At 36.9% G+C, this 16,290-nt stretch overlaps 1 protein-coding gene across 1 annotated transcript; it reads right to left on the bottom strand.

Annotated features, from left to right (window-relative positions):
• Nucleotides 1-2,344: 2,344 nt before the first annotated feature.
• LOC121327530 (olfactomedin-4-like) lies at nucleotides 2,345-6,281 on the bottom strand. The gene is made up of 5 exons (XM_041271604.1): nucleotides 6,088-6,281; nucleotides 5,138-5,293; nucleotides 3,972-4,184; nucleotides 3,658-3,814; nucleotides 2,345-3,233 (listed from the first exon to the last, which is right to left on the bottom strand). The coding sequence occupies exons 1-5, from the start codon at nucleotides 6,151-6,153 to the stop codon at nucleotides 2,419-2,421; spliced, it is 1,407 nt and encodes a 468-aa protein (XP_041127538.1). The 5' UTR covers nucleotides 6,154-6,281; the 3' UTR covers nucleotides 2,345-2,418.
• Between the last annotated feature and the right edge of the window lie 10,009 nt (nucleotides 6,282-16,290).

Below are 16,290 nucleotides of genomic sequence, written 5' to 3'. Positions count from 1 at the left end.
CCTTGTTCTTGTTGTATTTTGTAATGTTAATGTGTTACAAATCACCGCTGGCTAGAATGGTTCCATCCATCATATAATGCCCAACAACATGATTTTCAAAGAAAGAACATTAATATCAATTAGATATTATCTTTCTTCTAACCTGGTTTATAAAGAAATTACTGAGAAAAGATTTGAGTTATGAGACTGTGATATGAGAACCCTAACATTGACCATAGTAATTCCTTTTGAAATAAAGTTTAAAGAAGATCACAGGATATCATTAGCATACTAAAAGAAGCTAGAGTACGGGCCAGTGCACAATGCCCCCTCCCATTTTCACACGTGTTAACATGAACACCCTCTTGGGATCCTTCCTCTGAAAGGGCTTTTGGTTGAACTCTTTCAACACTGCAGACCCATTTAGCCCTTGATAATTTATGATTTTTGCAAAAGAAATGGCACCCAAACAAATAAAAAGTGAGGGGAGGTGTGAGGGAAGGTCACTCCACAAGATATTACTAAAATATATATAACTATGTAGTAAATGACATCACTGGCACATTAATAGATTTAAACTAGAAATAATGTAGTTACCATGACATCAAAAGCCTCTAAATACCACCACTGTTTTTTTTTTTTTTTCAAACGCACTTTCCCTTGAAAGTCAGCTCTTTGGTGCAAAAACATTTAAATATATGTAAACTGTTTATAAACCTGTGCTAGTTCTTGTTAGAGGAGAGGAGTTAAATAAAATAAAAGAACTACCCTTTACAATGAAAAGATAACCATGAGGGGTTTCAGAATGATAGCCAACCAGCATAGACCTGCTGTGAACCCCAGGCTTCAGCAGGAAGGGGACTGACAGAACCCAGAATGAACCCCAGGCTGCAGCAGGAATGGGACTGACAGAACCCAGAATGAACCCCAGGCTCCAGCAGGAATGGAACTGACAGAACCCAGAATGAACCCCAGGCTGCAGCAGGAATGGGACTGGCAGAACCCAAAATGAACCCCAGGCTCCAGCAGGAATGGGACTGGCTGAACCTGCTGTGAACCCCAGGCTCCAGCAAGAATGGGACTGACAGAACCCAGAATGAACCCCAGGCTCCAGCAGGAATGGGACTGACAGAACCCAGAATGAACCCCAGGCTCCAGCAGGAATGGGACTGACAGAACCCAGAATGAACCCCAGGCTCCAGCAGGAATGGGACTGACAGAACCCAGAATGAACCCCAGCCTCCAGCAGGAATGGGACTGACAGAACCCGGAATGAACCCCAGGCTGCAGCAGGAATGGGACTGGCAGAACCAAGAATGGGCCCCAGGCTCCAGCAGGAATGGGACTGGCTGAACCTGCTGTGAACCCCAGGCTCCAGCAGGAATGGGACTGACAGAACCCAGAATGAACCCCAGGCTCCAGCAGGAATGGGACTGACAGAACCCTGAATGAACCCCAAGCTGCAGCAGGAATGGGACTGACAGAACCCGAAATGGGCCCCAGGCTCCAGCAGGAATGTGCCACTTTTTTTCTGGTGGTGTCAAAAGGGGATGATCCCAAGACTAAATATTAATTGTGGGTATTTGAGGTCAAGGTGAGGGTAAGGCTTAGCCTATTTTAATTGTCCTCTTTGAACCCCAAGTTATAAGTATATATTTCACTTGGGACCCTAACACAATAGAATATGTATAATCGGGCTCTGGGTCCCACCACTGAATTTGTTTTGGGTTGATTCGTTTTGTAGCGCACGGCAAAACTATAGCTTTGTTTTCACAGTTGTGTTTGCAGTTTTGTTTTTATTATTGTATACCATTTTTATATAAGCCTGCTGAAGGAGCAACACCTACTGAGTTATATCATGTGGTGGTGTTACATGATGTTGCACCTGCACTGTTTTACTGTGAATGAATAAAACCTGGATGCCTGTCTATGTATTTGTAACCAAAATTCATCTGTCTCTCTCTCACGCTGTCTCTCACAGCAGACTCCCACACCCTTTTACATCTCGATATCAGATCTGCATCTTCGAATGTTACTAAACATGGATTAGATGCACGTGTTCCTTCATTTGCCATATCCTAGGCTGTGTTTCACGATTCAGAACTGTAAATGAAACATGCTATTGACAAAATCATTCAGGCATGCTTTATTTTATTAGAACAGAAATTATTACATTTTGTATATATATGTGTGTGTTTTTAAATCGGCAGCCACTTTCAATTTTTAGTGTTTTAAAAAATGCAACCAATCAACATAAGAAAATAAATTACAATTGCCAGCCATTAAACCTGTTGATTTACCTGGGATTTGTAGCATGTGAAAAACAGAAAAGGGTTTTATAATGTATTGGTGATTACTTTTTAAATTGTATTTAAGGATGCTAATCATTGTTCTGCTGAGGGGATTGATTCAAAGTGATTATTTTAAACAGTTGCTCATTTATAGGTTGGTATTTTTTGGATAAAAGTTGAGATCATAATTGATCAGATAGCCATTGTTATAAACATATAACTTATGGTCTGGTGGGTTGTAATTGACACTGTGCACGTATTCCATCATCTTTTTAAACGGTATGCTAATTTTGGTGTCTTGGTTTGTCTTGGTGTCATACATGTAAAATATCTCTTCCTGTCTAGTTGTTACAGTCTTGGTTACATAGAGAACTCCACAAACAATGAAAGCGTTGCTGGCAGCCGGTTTATACTGTTGTGTCACCCAGGTTTTCTCAACATTAAGTGTTGTTTCATTAAGCTTACTGATCACAATGTTCCCCATGCTTTCTTCAGTTGCATATATTGCCCACAGACCACTTTCATCCACAGCCAGATCAATATCCTGCCAGGGTGATCCTGAATATGAAAACCTGTTATTGAAGGCTGCACCTGGGATGTCTTTCGTTAACACAATACCATTTGTGTTGATGTCAACTTTACGAATATTTCTTGAATTAAACAAGTTGTAGTACAAATTATTTTTATACACCACCATGCCACTGCCTTGAGCCAAATGACCACTGCCAAGTTGGTACTCTTTGGGGTTTTTGTACAGCAGTAAATCATCAAAGGACTCATACTGTCTATAATAGTCCATGTATCTCTCATCCCTCAGAGGTGCTTGCCAGTAGAGGTCCTTCTTTGGGGGAACAGGGGCAGGATCTCTTCCCCAGGCACCAGCTTTGTATCCAAATCCTCTCCAGTTCAGCTGGACAACAAATGGCTCACTAATGTTTGAAACAAGCCCGTGGTTGCAGCTTCCTGTGTTGGACAAACAGTCATCAAGACTCTTAAAACTGACAATATATATCTGTCTTTATAAAATTATTACTCAAGGCTGTAACTGCACATTCAGTCACTGTGGCACTGTCCAGACAGAACACAAATCAGTAATGGGAGGTTCACTAAACTCTCCTGCCCTATTTAAAGAATGCTCACCCCCAACATTCAAAAACGAAATGTAACATGGTTTTGGGTGTCACATGGGAAAACATGAAGCTCCAGTACAAGTGCATTTTTAGGGGGGGGGGGAAATTACCTGAAGATTCACCATAACAACCCGCAGCAGTAGGTCTAACTGCCCCCACCCCCTCTGTACTGCAACAATAGTTTGACATTTTAGTCCTAAAATCATTTTTCTTATGATTTATTATAATTTGTTATAATTTAAGAATAAAGTACTAACCATAAACAATAGGGGGTTGAGTAGGATTGGTTTGATTTCTGGTCTCCTGGCATTCCTCCAGTCGTCTCTTTAATGCAGCAACTTCACGGCGAATAGCAAGGACATTGTTTTTGTCAAACTTCTCCAGTTTAGTGATTGCAAGCGTCATATTCTTTAACTGTAAAAACACGTCAATTCGATTTTTATTTTGATTAAAAAAATTGTAATGGTAATGTATTTAAAATAACATATTTTTGGAATATTCAATGGTAGAAGCCTGTAACATGACGCTATGAGTAAATGCAGACATTAGATATTAACCTGACACAATATACCTCAATAGACAGTTGTTCAATAATCCCATTGCTGTCAGCAACAGTAGCCTTCATCTTATTGGTGAGGGACTCCATCTGTCTAATTTCAAGTTTGAGCAATTCAAAATCTAACTCGGAGTAGGAAGCAACATCATTTTCCATGGTCTCCACTCTAAAAGTGAGATTTTGCATGCGATGTTCATGAATTGATAATTTACTTGCAAATTCCTGTATCTGTGGGGAGAAAAAAAAAGACATTTCAGATATTACTATATTATTATAAAGCATTGAAAATGCTTGATCGTTATAGGAGTGAATTTATCCAAACACAAGTTCCTTAGTATTGCTGAAGAACATCAAGTTCTGTTTTACTTATTATTTGTTTTTGCCAAACACTACATTAAATGGATGCTTTATATAATTTCCATTTTCCTAAATCGAATGTCTGGCCTGTTTAATATCCTGTTCTGTGTGTGTCTCTGTTGTTGTCTCTGCTTAGATCATTATTTAACATGCCTACTAGCTCTTCCAGCAGATCAGCCCTTTCACAGCACATTTACAGCTTGGTTCATGGTACTATCCTTACTTAAATATTTAATTATGTACCTTTTTATCTACATATGTTGGGCAAATTAAAATCTAGTGTTGGGGAATTTACTTTTAAAAATAATTTGAGCAAAATTGTAATTAATTACAGTAAGTTATTACTCTGAAAAAAGTGATAGTTACAGTTACAGTTACAAATAGTTACTTCTCAGGGACAGTTTATATTGTACAGAGATATCATATGTTTTTTATGGGCTGGTCAGGCTGCACCTTAAAATATTCTTTGAAGATCCAGCTCGTTCCGTCTTCTGATGTCATTTTCTAGCAAAATGATTTGAAAACTGAAGCGATTTGTAATTGCCACATTATGCATCAGCTGTAGGCTTATTTATTTTTGATATAACTAAGTTTTTTTCACATAACATGTAATCGGTCACCACCAACACTGTAAAGAATGTGTGCGTCTCAGATACTCATTATTATTTCCTCTTTTGTAGCACATTTTGTTTCCTGTGTAAAAAAGGAACCATTATTTTTACAAGTTACTGAAAAATGTAATCCAATTACAATAACGCGTTACACGTAATGTGGTACTCCCCAACACTGTTAAAATCTAATACAGAAAGAAGAGCTGGTATGACCTTTGTGAGTTCCCTCTCCACAGTAGTTGACAGAGAGACTGACAACATTTCAAGTTGTTCAACCCTGTCTACAGGAAATGTAAGGTCCGGATAATTGACTGTACAGTGGCAGAATCCATTGGGTTCCACGCTCCCACTGACGCTGACAGGTACCATCTAAAAGAAAACCAAAAAACAGAGCATCTTTTAATATACATTGTTTATTTATCTTTCCTAAGTATCCATTCATTTTTATGTAAATGTCCTTCACAAAACTGATTACATTTTTGTTTCTGCAAGCAGCATCGCTGACTTTATATAGAAGCTGCATATGCTTAAGAATCCAAAACTGCAAAAAAGAAAGAACTAGATAGTGTAATTATATGATCTCATAAAACTGATGGTTGTCAGATCAAATCAGTGCCCATAGTGGTCTTACACCATATTTACAGTGTTATGTCAAGTGTTTTCCATTTCAGGTCAAACCCTTGTATATACAGTACCGCATTTTATGTGGTAAAATCATGATTTATAATGTATACTTTGAGATAATTGTATGGAACTGAACAAAATCAATTCATAAATGCCACTACATGTGGAAGGGAGTCCATCCAGTTGTCTTTTCCTGGTCTTCTTGCTGACCTACACACTTAATCTGACAATCCACTGCCTCTCCAGAAGGCTCTTAATCCCACCAGCCTAATCCAGCCAGTGCCGGCCCTTTTTCTGTTTGGATGATCAGCCAGTCCAGTGGTCTACTAAACAGGCTACAGTGCATACTGTTGGATGAATAGTGTGCTCATCTTTTACAGTGAACGTCTTGTCAGCATAAATGATGAGTGCATGTATAAAATATCTTGAGTAGATCATAGGTCTCTTGATAGACTACAAGTGTAGTATTCGATTTCTTTTAACACAGAAACATACAATGAATAATAGATCCTGGAAACATTCTACAAAAGCATACTTACAGCTGTGGTCACTTGGGTTGTGAGGATGCTGCTCAGCAGCAGGACGTGGAAGCTTGCTGTGCACATCTTCTTCTGTGTGTGTCAATGTGCCAGAGATAGGAGTGGGCTTATATACCATCCTTCTGGAAACCACACATTCATTATCTTGACAGTGTTGTCAATGAGTGAATAAATGAAGCTAACCCTGAACTGTGAGGCATTGTTTTCTTAGTGCCTGAATGCAGTGAAAAACATTGAAAACATTGTTGTGTAATATTCCCATACTCTTGGCAGATTTTCCCTTTGACTACAATCAGGTCTTAAAAGCAGAAGGGGGTATCCTGTGACGCATACTTTGGGAAAGGGAAGGGAAGGGAAGGGATCTACAATACTTGACCTACATAAGACCATGTCTGTTAACTGATGGCAATGCCTACAGAACCCCAACAATAAGATCTGGATCCTCTGGAAAACCAAAGTAAAAAGCATACCATACTACTAATGATAATATTATATTATTATTTGAGAGATATTGCATTTGCATTTACCTGTACTGCAATTCTTGAAACATGTATATTTTGTGACACCTGTAAGTCACCCTGGGTAAGAGCGTCTGCTAAGAAATAAATAAATAATAATAATGAGAATCAAGATTATGTGCATGTTGTCATATAAAGTACTGAATTTCAGATTTTAATAAATTATGCATTATAACAGACATTTTCCTATTATTAGTACTGAATAATATTCACAGTGAAATTACTCAAATGAACTGAACTGTTTTTCTCTGTTTAGATTCAAGATTACTAGACATCAGATACACCATCCTCGAATTGTTGGCATTTCTTGGATGGCAATTGGAAGATGCCTTGGGTTTCTACACTGTATCAGAGAAGAAATGAATCTGAAATGTGCACTTCACACCAAAGCAGATGTTCTGACATCAGTGACAACACACTTGAACGTGAGCTAACCAACATCTTGCAGCTCACACCAAATGCTGAAGGAGGTTATATCCGAGGTGGTCTTGTACAAAGGGGATTAAGGGTTCTGAACGACTTTCTGTTTTAGATCCAGTTGGTCAAGCGATAAGAAGGCGAAGGGCAATCAGAAGAAGAATCTACCATTTACAGGGACCAAACCATTTATGGTACATTTATGAATATTTATTTTCATAATTTTATTTAGTTTAAGTTTCAGTACACACATACATATAGATATATATATTATATTATAATTCATATATATATATATATATATATATATGTGTGTGTGTGTGTGTGTGTGTGTGTGTGTGTGTGTGTGTATATATATATATATATATATATATATATTTGGATAAAATTCACTAAATGTGATTGAAAAATAAGAAACTATTTGTGGCATATTGTTTTTTTTTCTGTGATTTTCTTTATTGAAAAAAACAAAAACAAGTTTATTTTGATGCTAGGTATATATATGATGTAATTTAAAAAGTGAGTGGGTGGTTTTAAGAAAATTTCACAAGAGTCCTTTTCTTCAATAAGTTTTATTTTACAATATGCAGGAAATCAGAAGTGTTTACAGTTTACAGGACATTAAATATCCTGTTGTACAGAGTGTATTCACTCCCATGTTCCTGGCAGTTACCCAGTAGTACAGGGACACCATTCTTTGGGTACTTTCTTAGTACTGTGTGTGTAAAGGTTTTATGTTGTTTGCAATAGATGTGACTAGTGGCATGTGCTGAGGAAGCCCTTAAAATTGCTTGTCAGCATAAAATTACTGTTTTCCAGCTTGTTATTCTTAGGATGTTAGCTAGGTATTGTCATATTATCTTTAGTGTTCCAGGGAAGTTGCGTTAGCTTCCTGTTTTTTCTCAAGAATATGCAACTTGCAGTCAATTATTGCCTGCTTGCAATAAATGCCGAGCAAGTAAGCTGTAGACTCAGAGTCTGTGGCTCTAGCCCGTATTAATTGTCAGCAGTGCATGCAATTTTGGAACTAGCAGTATGCTATCTCCAATGCTAGTCACTTTTCAGAAAATAACATGATTGTAGCTCTGCCAGTCCACACGGTATGCTGCTATGCATACTTGTTTTATTTAATGGTTAATTCATGTTCTCATTTCCTTTATCAAAATATGAATGATTTGAGTTTTATAGCTAAATATTGCATTTTTATAATCTTAGTTTTATTTTATATATATAATGACAGGAAGGTAGTCCTGCCATAGTAAGGTTGCAGTGTTCTTTCCATTATAAGCCCCTATTTTGTGCAGCTCCTAAAGTGGGGTTAAGTTCAATCAATCTGCCTGCCGTTTTGGATTTCATGTCTGATTGATATAAACAGAATCTTTAAACAGTACAGGATGACCAATAACGCTGGTTAAAAACTTATAACAAAAAAATCAAATAAACATCAGTACGATTTGTATTATTAATTCCATTAACTGATAATACTTTTGTTGTTGGTTTAGAATAGATACATCACTGCATTGTGAAGAGCTCATATGACATTTGAATAAATGTTCGAAATAAAAATGAGTTCTCAATCAGCAATTTTTTTCTAAACCAAATCAGGAGATCCATTGAAGAGTTACATACCTTTCCAGTGAATTCCGTGTATGTCCAAACACGTACCAATCCATAAAATCTTGGGCAATTGTGTTTTATCCTCTAGACTTTTAACAGGGTGCAAGCAGCCTGTAAGATGTAGGATATTGCAGTGCCTGACTGTCATATCCTGCAGACTCTCAAGCGTTGCTGCATTCTCTATCTGATAATTTTGAAAACAAAAAACAATTCCTGATAAATATTTCCAGAACAAAGCCATTATTATGTGTGCAACCATATTATTTTGGAATAGCTTTTATACAGAGATACAAGTCAAAAACAAATCTCCTGTATCAGCAGTATTATTTCTGGATGACTGATGTCTTTAATAGATGGCTTGATGTGAGGAACACCATAAGCAAGACAGTCATACTAAGTCTTAGAAATGAAGTTAGGAGCTGGCCTATCATAGACAAAAGACACAGCAATCACTCTCCCAGCAAGGAAGTATTTATCATTCCTCATTGCCAGCAAGAGCCACGATATCCCTACTGTTCTACCAAAAATTGGGTTTTGCACAAAAGAGCCAACTTCCTTTTTTTTTCTTTAAATGTCAGTATGTTTTGCTTGCCTTTTGTTAAGGGAAAGTGTGTTTGAAAACAAACAGTGGAGGTACTTTTAAGCTTTTTATGCCATGGTAACTATACTCATTTACTGTGTTTGATGAGCAATGCATACAGAAATATATTCACCCTATGTATACATAAAGACCAGCCCACTATTCATACAGCAGCAATGGAAGTCCATAGCTGTGATAGAAGGATCAAGGATACAAGGCATTGTATAGCACCCTCTTGTGTACGTTCAGGCTGATCCCTAGGACCTCTCCTCTCCACAAAGACAGGTTAATAACATGAGGTAGATACAGAGTCAAATTACCTGAGCACACTTCAAATGCATTAGTGTTTGAATCCATCCCTTTATACAGAACAATAAGACAACCCTGAGCAGTAATATTCTTTCTGAGCTTCACAGATCAGGAGAACACCTCACAGTGTCATATCTTATTTAAACTGTTAGTGCTTTACTCACCTTCAGTAATATTCCTTCTGAGCAACACAGATCAAGAGTCAGGAGAACACCTCACAGATCAGCTATAAAAGCCAGTGCAACTTTTTTAATTGTATAAAACTAGAAATAAAAGCAGTTGTTGGAAGGGACAGTTTAATTATTGTACAGAGTAGTTTCTTATATTGTTTTTTATATAAATGATTTTATCCCTTATTAACATTGTGTCTTTAAAAAAAAAATGTTTTTTTGCACTAACTTAAAAAAGGGCCCACTTTGTTAAAAACTTTGCTGCGTTATTGTATTGTATACCTTTCCATTCATGTGCAATATTTAATTGTGGATGCTTTTCTTGGACTATGAACTACACCACGATTGGAAAATAAAATGAATAAAGTTACCTACTGCAGCATGTGAAGATGGAATATTCCAGAGTGGGTTTCCAGCCTGGAAGTGCAGAATGATACTTACCCAGTGGGCTTGCACCCATGTCCTTCATCATCTTTTAAGACTTTCTGATGAATGCTTTTAAATGTTTTTAGTTATGTAACAGGGTGGGGGCTGAGCGTGAACTAGTGACCCTGTGCACCGCAAGTGAGTGTCTCAACCACAATGCAAAAGAGCCAGGACAGGACAGGACCCACAGTGGCAGTGCATCTCACAACTACCAGTTACACTTACACACACTAGAGAAGTGAAAACAAGTACAGCAGACAACTGTGTTGGATGGTGTGCTGTTGTAGTTACTGGAAAGACAAAAACATTCTATCACAAGAGGGCGCTGTGGAAGTGGCCAATGGTTCCGTTCAGTTCAGTTATACTGTCAAACTGTCTCCATGTTAAATTAGAACAGGCCGTGTGAAAAATCAACCTACTACTGTCATACATGAAATGTTGATGTGTTTTTTTTAAGACAAGGATTCTTTCTTTATTTGCTTTAGTATTAAAAAGTTTAATTCAATATTTAATTAGTGAATTTAGACACATTGTTCTGTCTTTCCCAACTTAGTTGATTATTTATCATTCTGTTAACTAATTATCCAGTGTATTTAATAAAATAATTACTGAGTTAAAGAGCAGAAGTATTTGTATCTACCACATGGTGTCAATATTCATAGACTTACTCAGTCAGTCAGAATAACCCATACACACAGAACAGGACCCTATAGTGTTTATAAAGGAACCAACAAACAACTGGTTATTATTATTATTATTATTATTATTATTATTATTATTATTATTATTATTATTGCATTTTCTCTAAATTCAATTGGTAAAGGGAGTCCATGAAAATATGTCCATCATTGCAACAACATTGAAAATATGAAGCCCAGCTATAAGATGAAAGCACTGCAAAGAATGTTACTAATAGGAAGGAAATTCCCACAGGTTTAAAAGTCTTTTTCTTGTAGAATGAATCCCATGATCTCTGAGTATTGAATTGAATCTTGCTTTTAATTTGTACTACAATACTGTAATGCGATGGTTAAAGACGATACTTGTTTTATTAGTAGTATATTAGTATATGTTAAATAATGTCCAATATTGTGCATTTAAATACTACTGATTAAGACAATTTACATCACTTTAGAAGAAAAAGTTCTTGTTTTTTTATTATTTGCACATTTTACAATGTCATAGAATGTCCTATTCTAAATGTGCATTTGGGGATTGATAGATTCATTTGTAAAGGCCTTTATTGAATGCTTCACAATATAAAATAGAAAATGCACAGGAGGGGGTGAGCAATTAAAAAGAATGTATCAAGACTTGCATTTATATTGCACATTATGACTGTTTGATCTTTTTTTGTGCGTGTGGGAAATGATATGGTGGTGTGCTCAGAGCATGCAGACCCTTGTGGGAGATGTGTTATACTGTGTGCCCCAGAGATATGTTTTAAACTACAAACATTTTTGTCTAGAATTTGGATGAAGAGTGCCAAGCAGAATCCAGAAAGGTCTATTAGTGTATAAAGGGTGAACCTCTATCAGGCACACAAGGAAGACACAACTAATTTGTTCTCTTTCTTTAACAGTATTGTATAGTTTTATATTTTGACCAGGTGACACTTTCAAATAATTGGCAGTTGAATGAATAGGAGTGTGTTTGATAATGCAATTCAACAGGGATTTGTGGGTCCTATTCACACAGAGTTAACTCCTGACTAAAGCCTTTTTAAACCAGCAATTTCATGAATATCCAGTTTGATGACATTAATAAACCAGACTCTGAGTAAAACACTCTTAGAATAACTATTTTCTTTCATTATTTCTGTTTTAATTGATGATAACATTATTTCAAACAGTTCTTAGTTTTAACTTTCCTGCTTCTTCCTCACAGGATCCTATATATATTGCTCAAAAGAGCTGACTTCCCAACGCTTCACATTCCTTTGTCAAGGGAAAGTATGTTTGAAAACAAACAGTGAAGGTAGTTAAAAGAGTTTGATGCCATGGTAACTGCACTTAATACTATTTAAATCTATTAATAAATTAGTCATGTCATTTAAAACTTTGTTAATGATGTAACAATCTACTATTCCTTTCTATTTAAATCTTCAGACATCGTGGTATTGAGTCTATTTATTCATTTATTTTTCTTTATTCTATTGTATTGTACATTATATAATGTTATTTACTCTAAAATACAAATTGCTGGTCATTCATTTTATGTTAATTTGTTGTAGTGTTGAAGTATTGGTTCATTTACTTTTTTATTTCTTACACGTTCGATAGGTGATTCTGTATTAGTTTATGCAATGTTGTATATATATATATATATATATATATATATATATATATATATATATATATATATATATATACACAGACACACACATTGTCATGTTTGCAATGCATGATAATCTATTTCCATGAAGCAAGAGAATAGTACAGACATCAATTACTATATCCCATACACAGAACCTGTCCCTGATACCTGCAGATCAACTAGACAAGCAGCAAAGCTTAGGTTACTGTCCTTAGAAGCATGTCTCTCCCAGTAAATAAAAAGATTGGACAGATATTGTATTTTACTTGCCTGTTAGAACCCAATATCTGAGTTTAGGTTTCTTAGTTTTGAAAGTTTTCACAAGCTTACAGTTTGAAACCAGCAAGCATCATAGAATCCGACCAGAAAGAATCATGCAGGGAAAGGAATGGTTCAAGTGCACTGAGTAATAGAGTGCCCTATTGTGCCAGCAAGACTCTCAGGACACTTGTGATTGTGTGATGGGAGATGAGGTTAATCACACCCAAATAACACCAAACATAGGACTTATTTGTAAAGATTCTTTGAAGGGAATAAGCCCCTAACTAGGAACAAATTACATCTCGATTCTTTACGGAAATGTGGAAGGATAATGGGGTCTTTGTGTGATTCTTAATGGCAGAGGTTCTTAAACCCCACACGAACTGGCTGATTAGAAAACTGAGGAATTCATTGTCATATTTGATAAATCCTGTGTAAAACGTTTCTTCTGTGTTGGTGTGAAAAGGAACTAGATTTTGTATTTCTTCTCAAGTTCAAAACAGACTCAAATTCTGGTGCAAATGATCACCAAGAAGAATTGAGACATCTTTGGGTTATGATCACCAAGAAGAATTGAGACATCTTTGGGTTAGTCAGTCTGAGGCTACAGGAGCTGAGAAAGCATGGCTTTACAGAACAGACTTACTTGGTTCAGTAGTAGCCACAGCACACACAGTAAACCATACTGAATATGCCCATTGGAGTACAGTACACCTGACAGGCTTCACGGTAGGGATGGTGTTCTCAGTGTTAGGCTTGAGACAAACATAGCGCTTAGTGTTGAGGCCAAAAATCTCTATTTTGGTCTCATCAGACCATAGAATCATCTTCCACTTGGTCTCAGAGTCTCCCACATGCCTTCTGGCAAACTCTAGCTGAGATTTGATGTGTGTTTTTTTCAACAACGGCTTTCTTTTTGCCACTCTCCCATAAAGGCCAGTTTTGTGAAGCACCCAGGCTAATGTTGCCGTATGCAGTGTCTCCCAGCTCTGCCATGGAAGACTGTAACTCCTTTAGAGTTGCCATAGGCTTCTTGGTGGCCTCCCTGACTAGTGCCCTTCTCACCCGGATACTCAGTTTTTGAGGACACCTATTCTAGACAGATTCACAGTTGTGCCGTATTCTCTCCATTTCTTAACAATGGACTTTACTGTGCTCTGATATTCAATGCCTTGGAAATGTTCTTATATCCTACCCCTGATTGGTGCTTTTGAAGAACCTTATTCCGGAGTTGCTTTGAATGTTCCTAAGTCTTCATGATGTAGTTTTTATTAGGAAATGTATTTAACCTGAAATCATGTGAAAAACCTTAATTGCACACAGGTTGACTCCATTCAACTAATTATGTGACTTCTAAAGACAAGTGGTTGCACCAGAGCTTATTTAGGTGTGTCATAGCAAAGGGGGTGAATACTTATGCAAGCAATAATTTTCTCTTTTATATTTGTAATTAATGTAGAACAATTTGTAATTTTATTTTTCACTTTGACATTATGGACTTTTTTTGTGTTGATCAGTGGCAAACTCCTAATTAAATCCATTTTGATTCCATGTTGTAACACAATAAAATATGGAAAAGTCCAAGGGGGGTGAATACTTTTGAGAGCCACTGTAACAGGGTTGTAAAATCCATTCTTAAATCCTGGTAGGAAATCCATTCTTTGCTACCAGTACAGCAGAGTGCAAATAAATCCGAGTGGACTGTATGTAGGTGCAGATAGTTATCCCTCATTAAGCATCATGAGCTTGGTATTAAACCTGAATTTAAACGAAACCCATATGGGGCACTACATTTTTAAGCATCTTGGTTTTGTCCAAAGTGTAGGAAATGTTTTTGTTTTTTTGTTTTTTGTTTTTTTTTATCAACCTAGGGAGTTTTGTGCAATCAACAGCTAGCACATAAAATCCTGACATACTCATGTGTCTCTACAGCTGATAACATCCTGGATCTCTTCCAGGCTCCCTTTGCTAGAGCCGTGACCTTGCTGAACTGTTCTTTACAGTGCTGAGACTACATTCCGTATACAAAGATAAAGTCAGTGCTAGATTGTGGATCATCATAGTGCAGTGGGACTGTGAATATATCCCTCAAGCCAGATGGCTTCCTTTGTGCACTAGGGTGTTTGTTCCAGCTGGACTCCTACTATAGTGAGAGCTATGGCTGTACCCTGTTTTTGCCAAATACACAAAATAAAATACAAACTCAAGGCACAAGGAAGATATTAGAAGGGGGACATCTGGACAGCAGCTTATTGGTCAGTGACATCATTGGGTTCCTCTCCATTCACCTCCAGGCATGCCAGCAAGCATTGGCCTGTGTTTGTATCTAGATCTGCTATCAGTATGGCCTCAGCCATTGCTGTTAATATAAAGTAGATACATATATTTAAAAATACTATCATACTGTCATTCACTGAATTGTGGAGGGACAGTAAAAGGAATAATAGAAACTGCAAAAGCTAATGGTTGTAGCTTTGTTCTCTGGCTCCATCTACATTGGTAATCATTTTGTTCCAGTCTGAAGCAAACAGATGGAAGTTAATTTCACTACAACAAGGCTTGATGTTGACGAAAAAGCTGGTGTGACATTTTGTTTTTGAATTGGTAGCACAGATACTCTTATGTGTTCAAATGTATTGTAGAAGGTAAATATTACAGCTATTGTGGAAGTGTGATCATAAGAGTACTTCATTGCTGATTGACGACAACAGCAACAATCTACAGTGTCTTTTGATTCTGTGAGAATACTCGAGCATGTTTTAGTTTTAAATTTATTATTTTGAATATGATTCAATTCAAAGGTGTGCTAATTAGATTCTGGCCAGGTTTCTTTGAAAGACAGTGGATCTGTAACATTTCCAGAGAGATTTCTGTATTGTTTCCACTGATTTGAATTGTATTGGCAGTTCCATTGAAATTGCGCAGTATAAACTGAGGCATAGTATTTATTGTCCTGGAGGTATAGTTCATTAAGGGTCTACAGCAAAGATAAGCAACCTGGAATCATGCCATTTTTTTCTCCATTGCTAGACTTTATTCCAACCTGTTCCTTAAGTATTTAGTTGAAGATCTAAGGTTACCATCCCATGTTCTGCTGAGAAAATGATCAGATCATGGAGGTGTGGGACAGAACATCAGGGAACCCCTTCACTGCTTCTTTACAGCGAATGAAAAGAACCATTAAATAAAAAAGGAGTTCTTTAAAGAGCACAAAAGATCCCTTATTCCTCTGAAGCCCCCTATCTTTAAAGTGTTAACAATGTATTTACCCGGGGTAGCTCAGCAAAGATGTTATACATTCAAACCACTCGAATCTCCAAGAGACAGAGCAACAGGACACTTTTACTGACCTTCTGCGCCACTGCTTTTTTGATAAAGGAAAATAAAACTGCTGTAACAAACAAATGACTCAGAATGTTAATTACTGTGTGTACCAAAGCAATTCATTTTTAGTTGTGTAACAGTCAGAGTCACTTTCCCTGTGCACTGGAACATAAGGTTGTCTGGCCCACTGACACTGTTAAAATCAAATAACACAAATCACGAATCAGTCATGGTATAACTCGAATAGAGATGTTTTGTGTCAGTC

This window comes from Polyodon spathula, chromosome 15 (genome assembly GCF_017654505.1).
Source record: "Polyodon spathula isolate WHYD16114869_AA chromosome 15, ASM1765450v1, whole genome shotgun sequence".
In the NCBI taxonomy this organism is placed as follows: domain Eukaryota; kingdom Metazoa; phylum Chordata; class Actinopteri; order Acipenseriformes; family Polyodontidae; genus Polyodon; species Polyodon spathula.
Note: the sequence above shows the minus strand (reverse complement) of the source record. Positions and strands in the feature narration are given on the sequence as shown.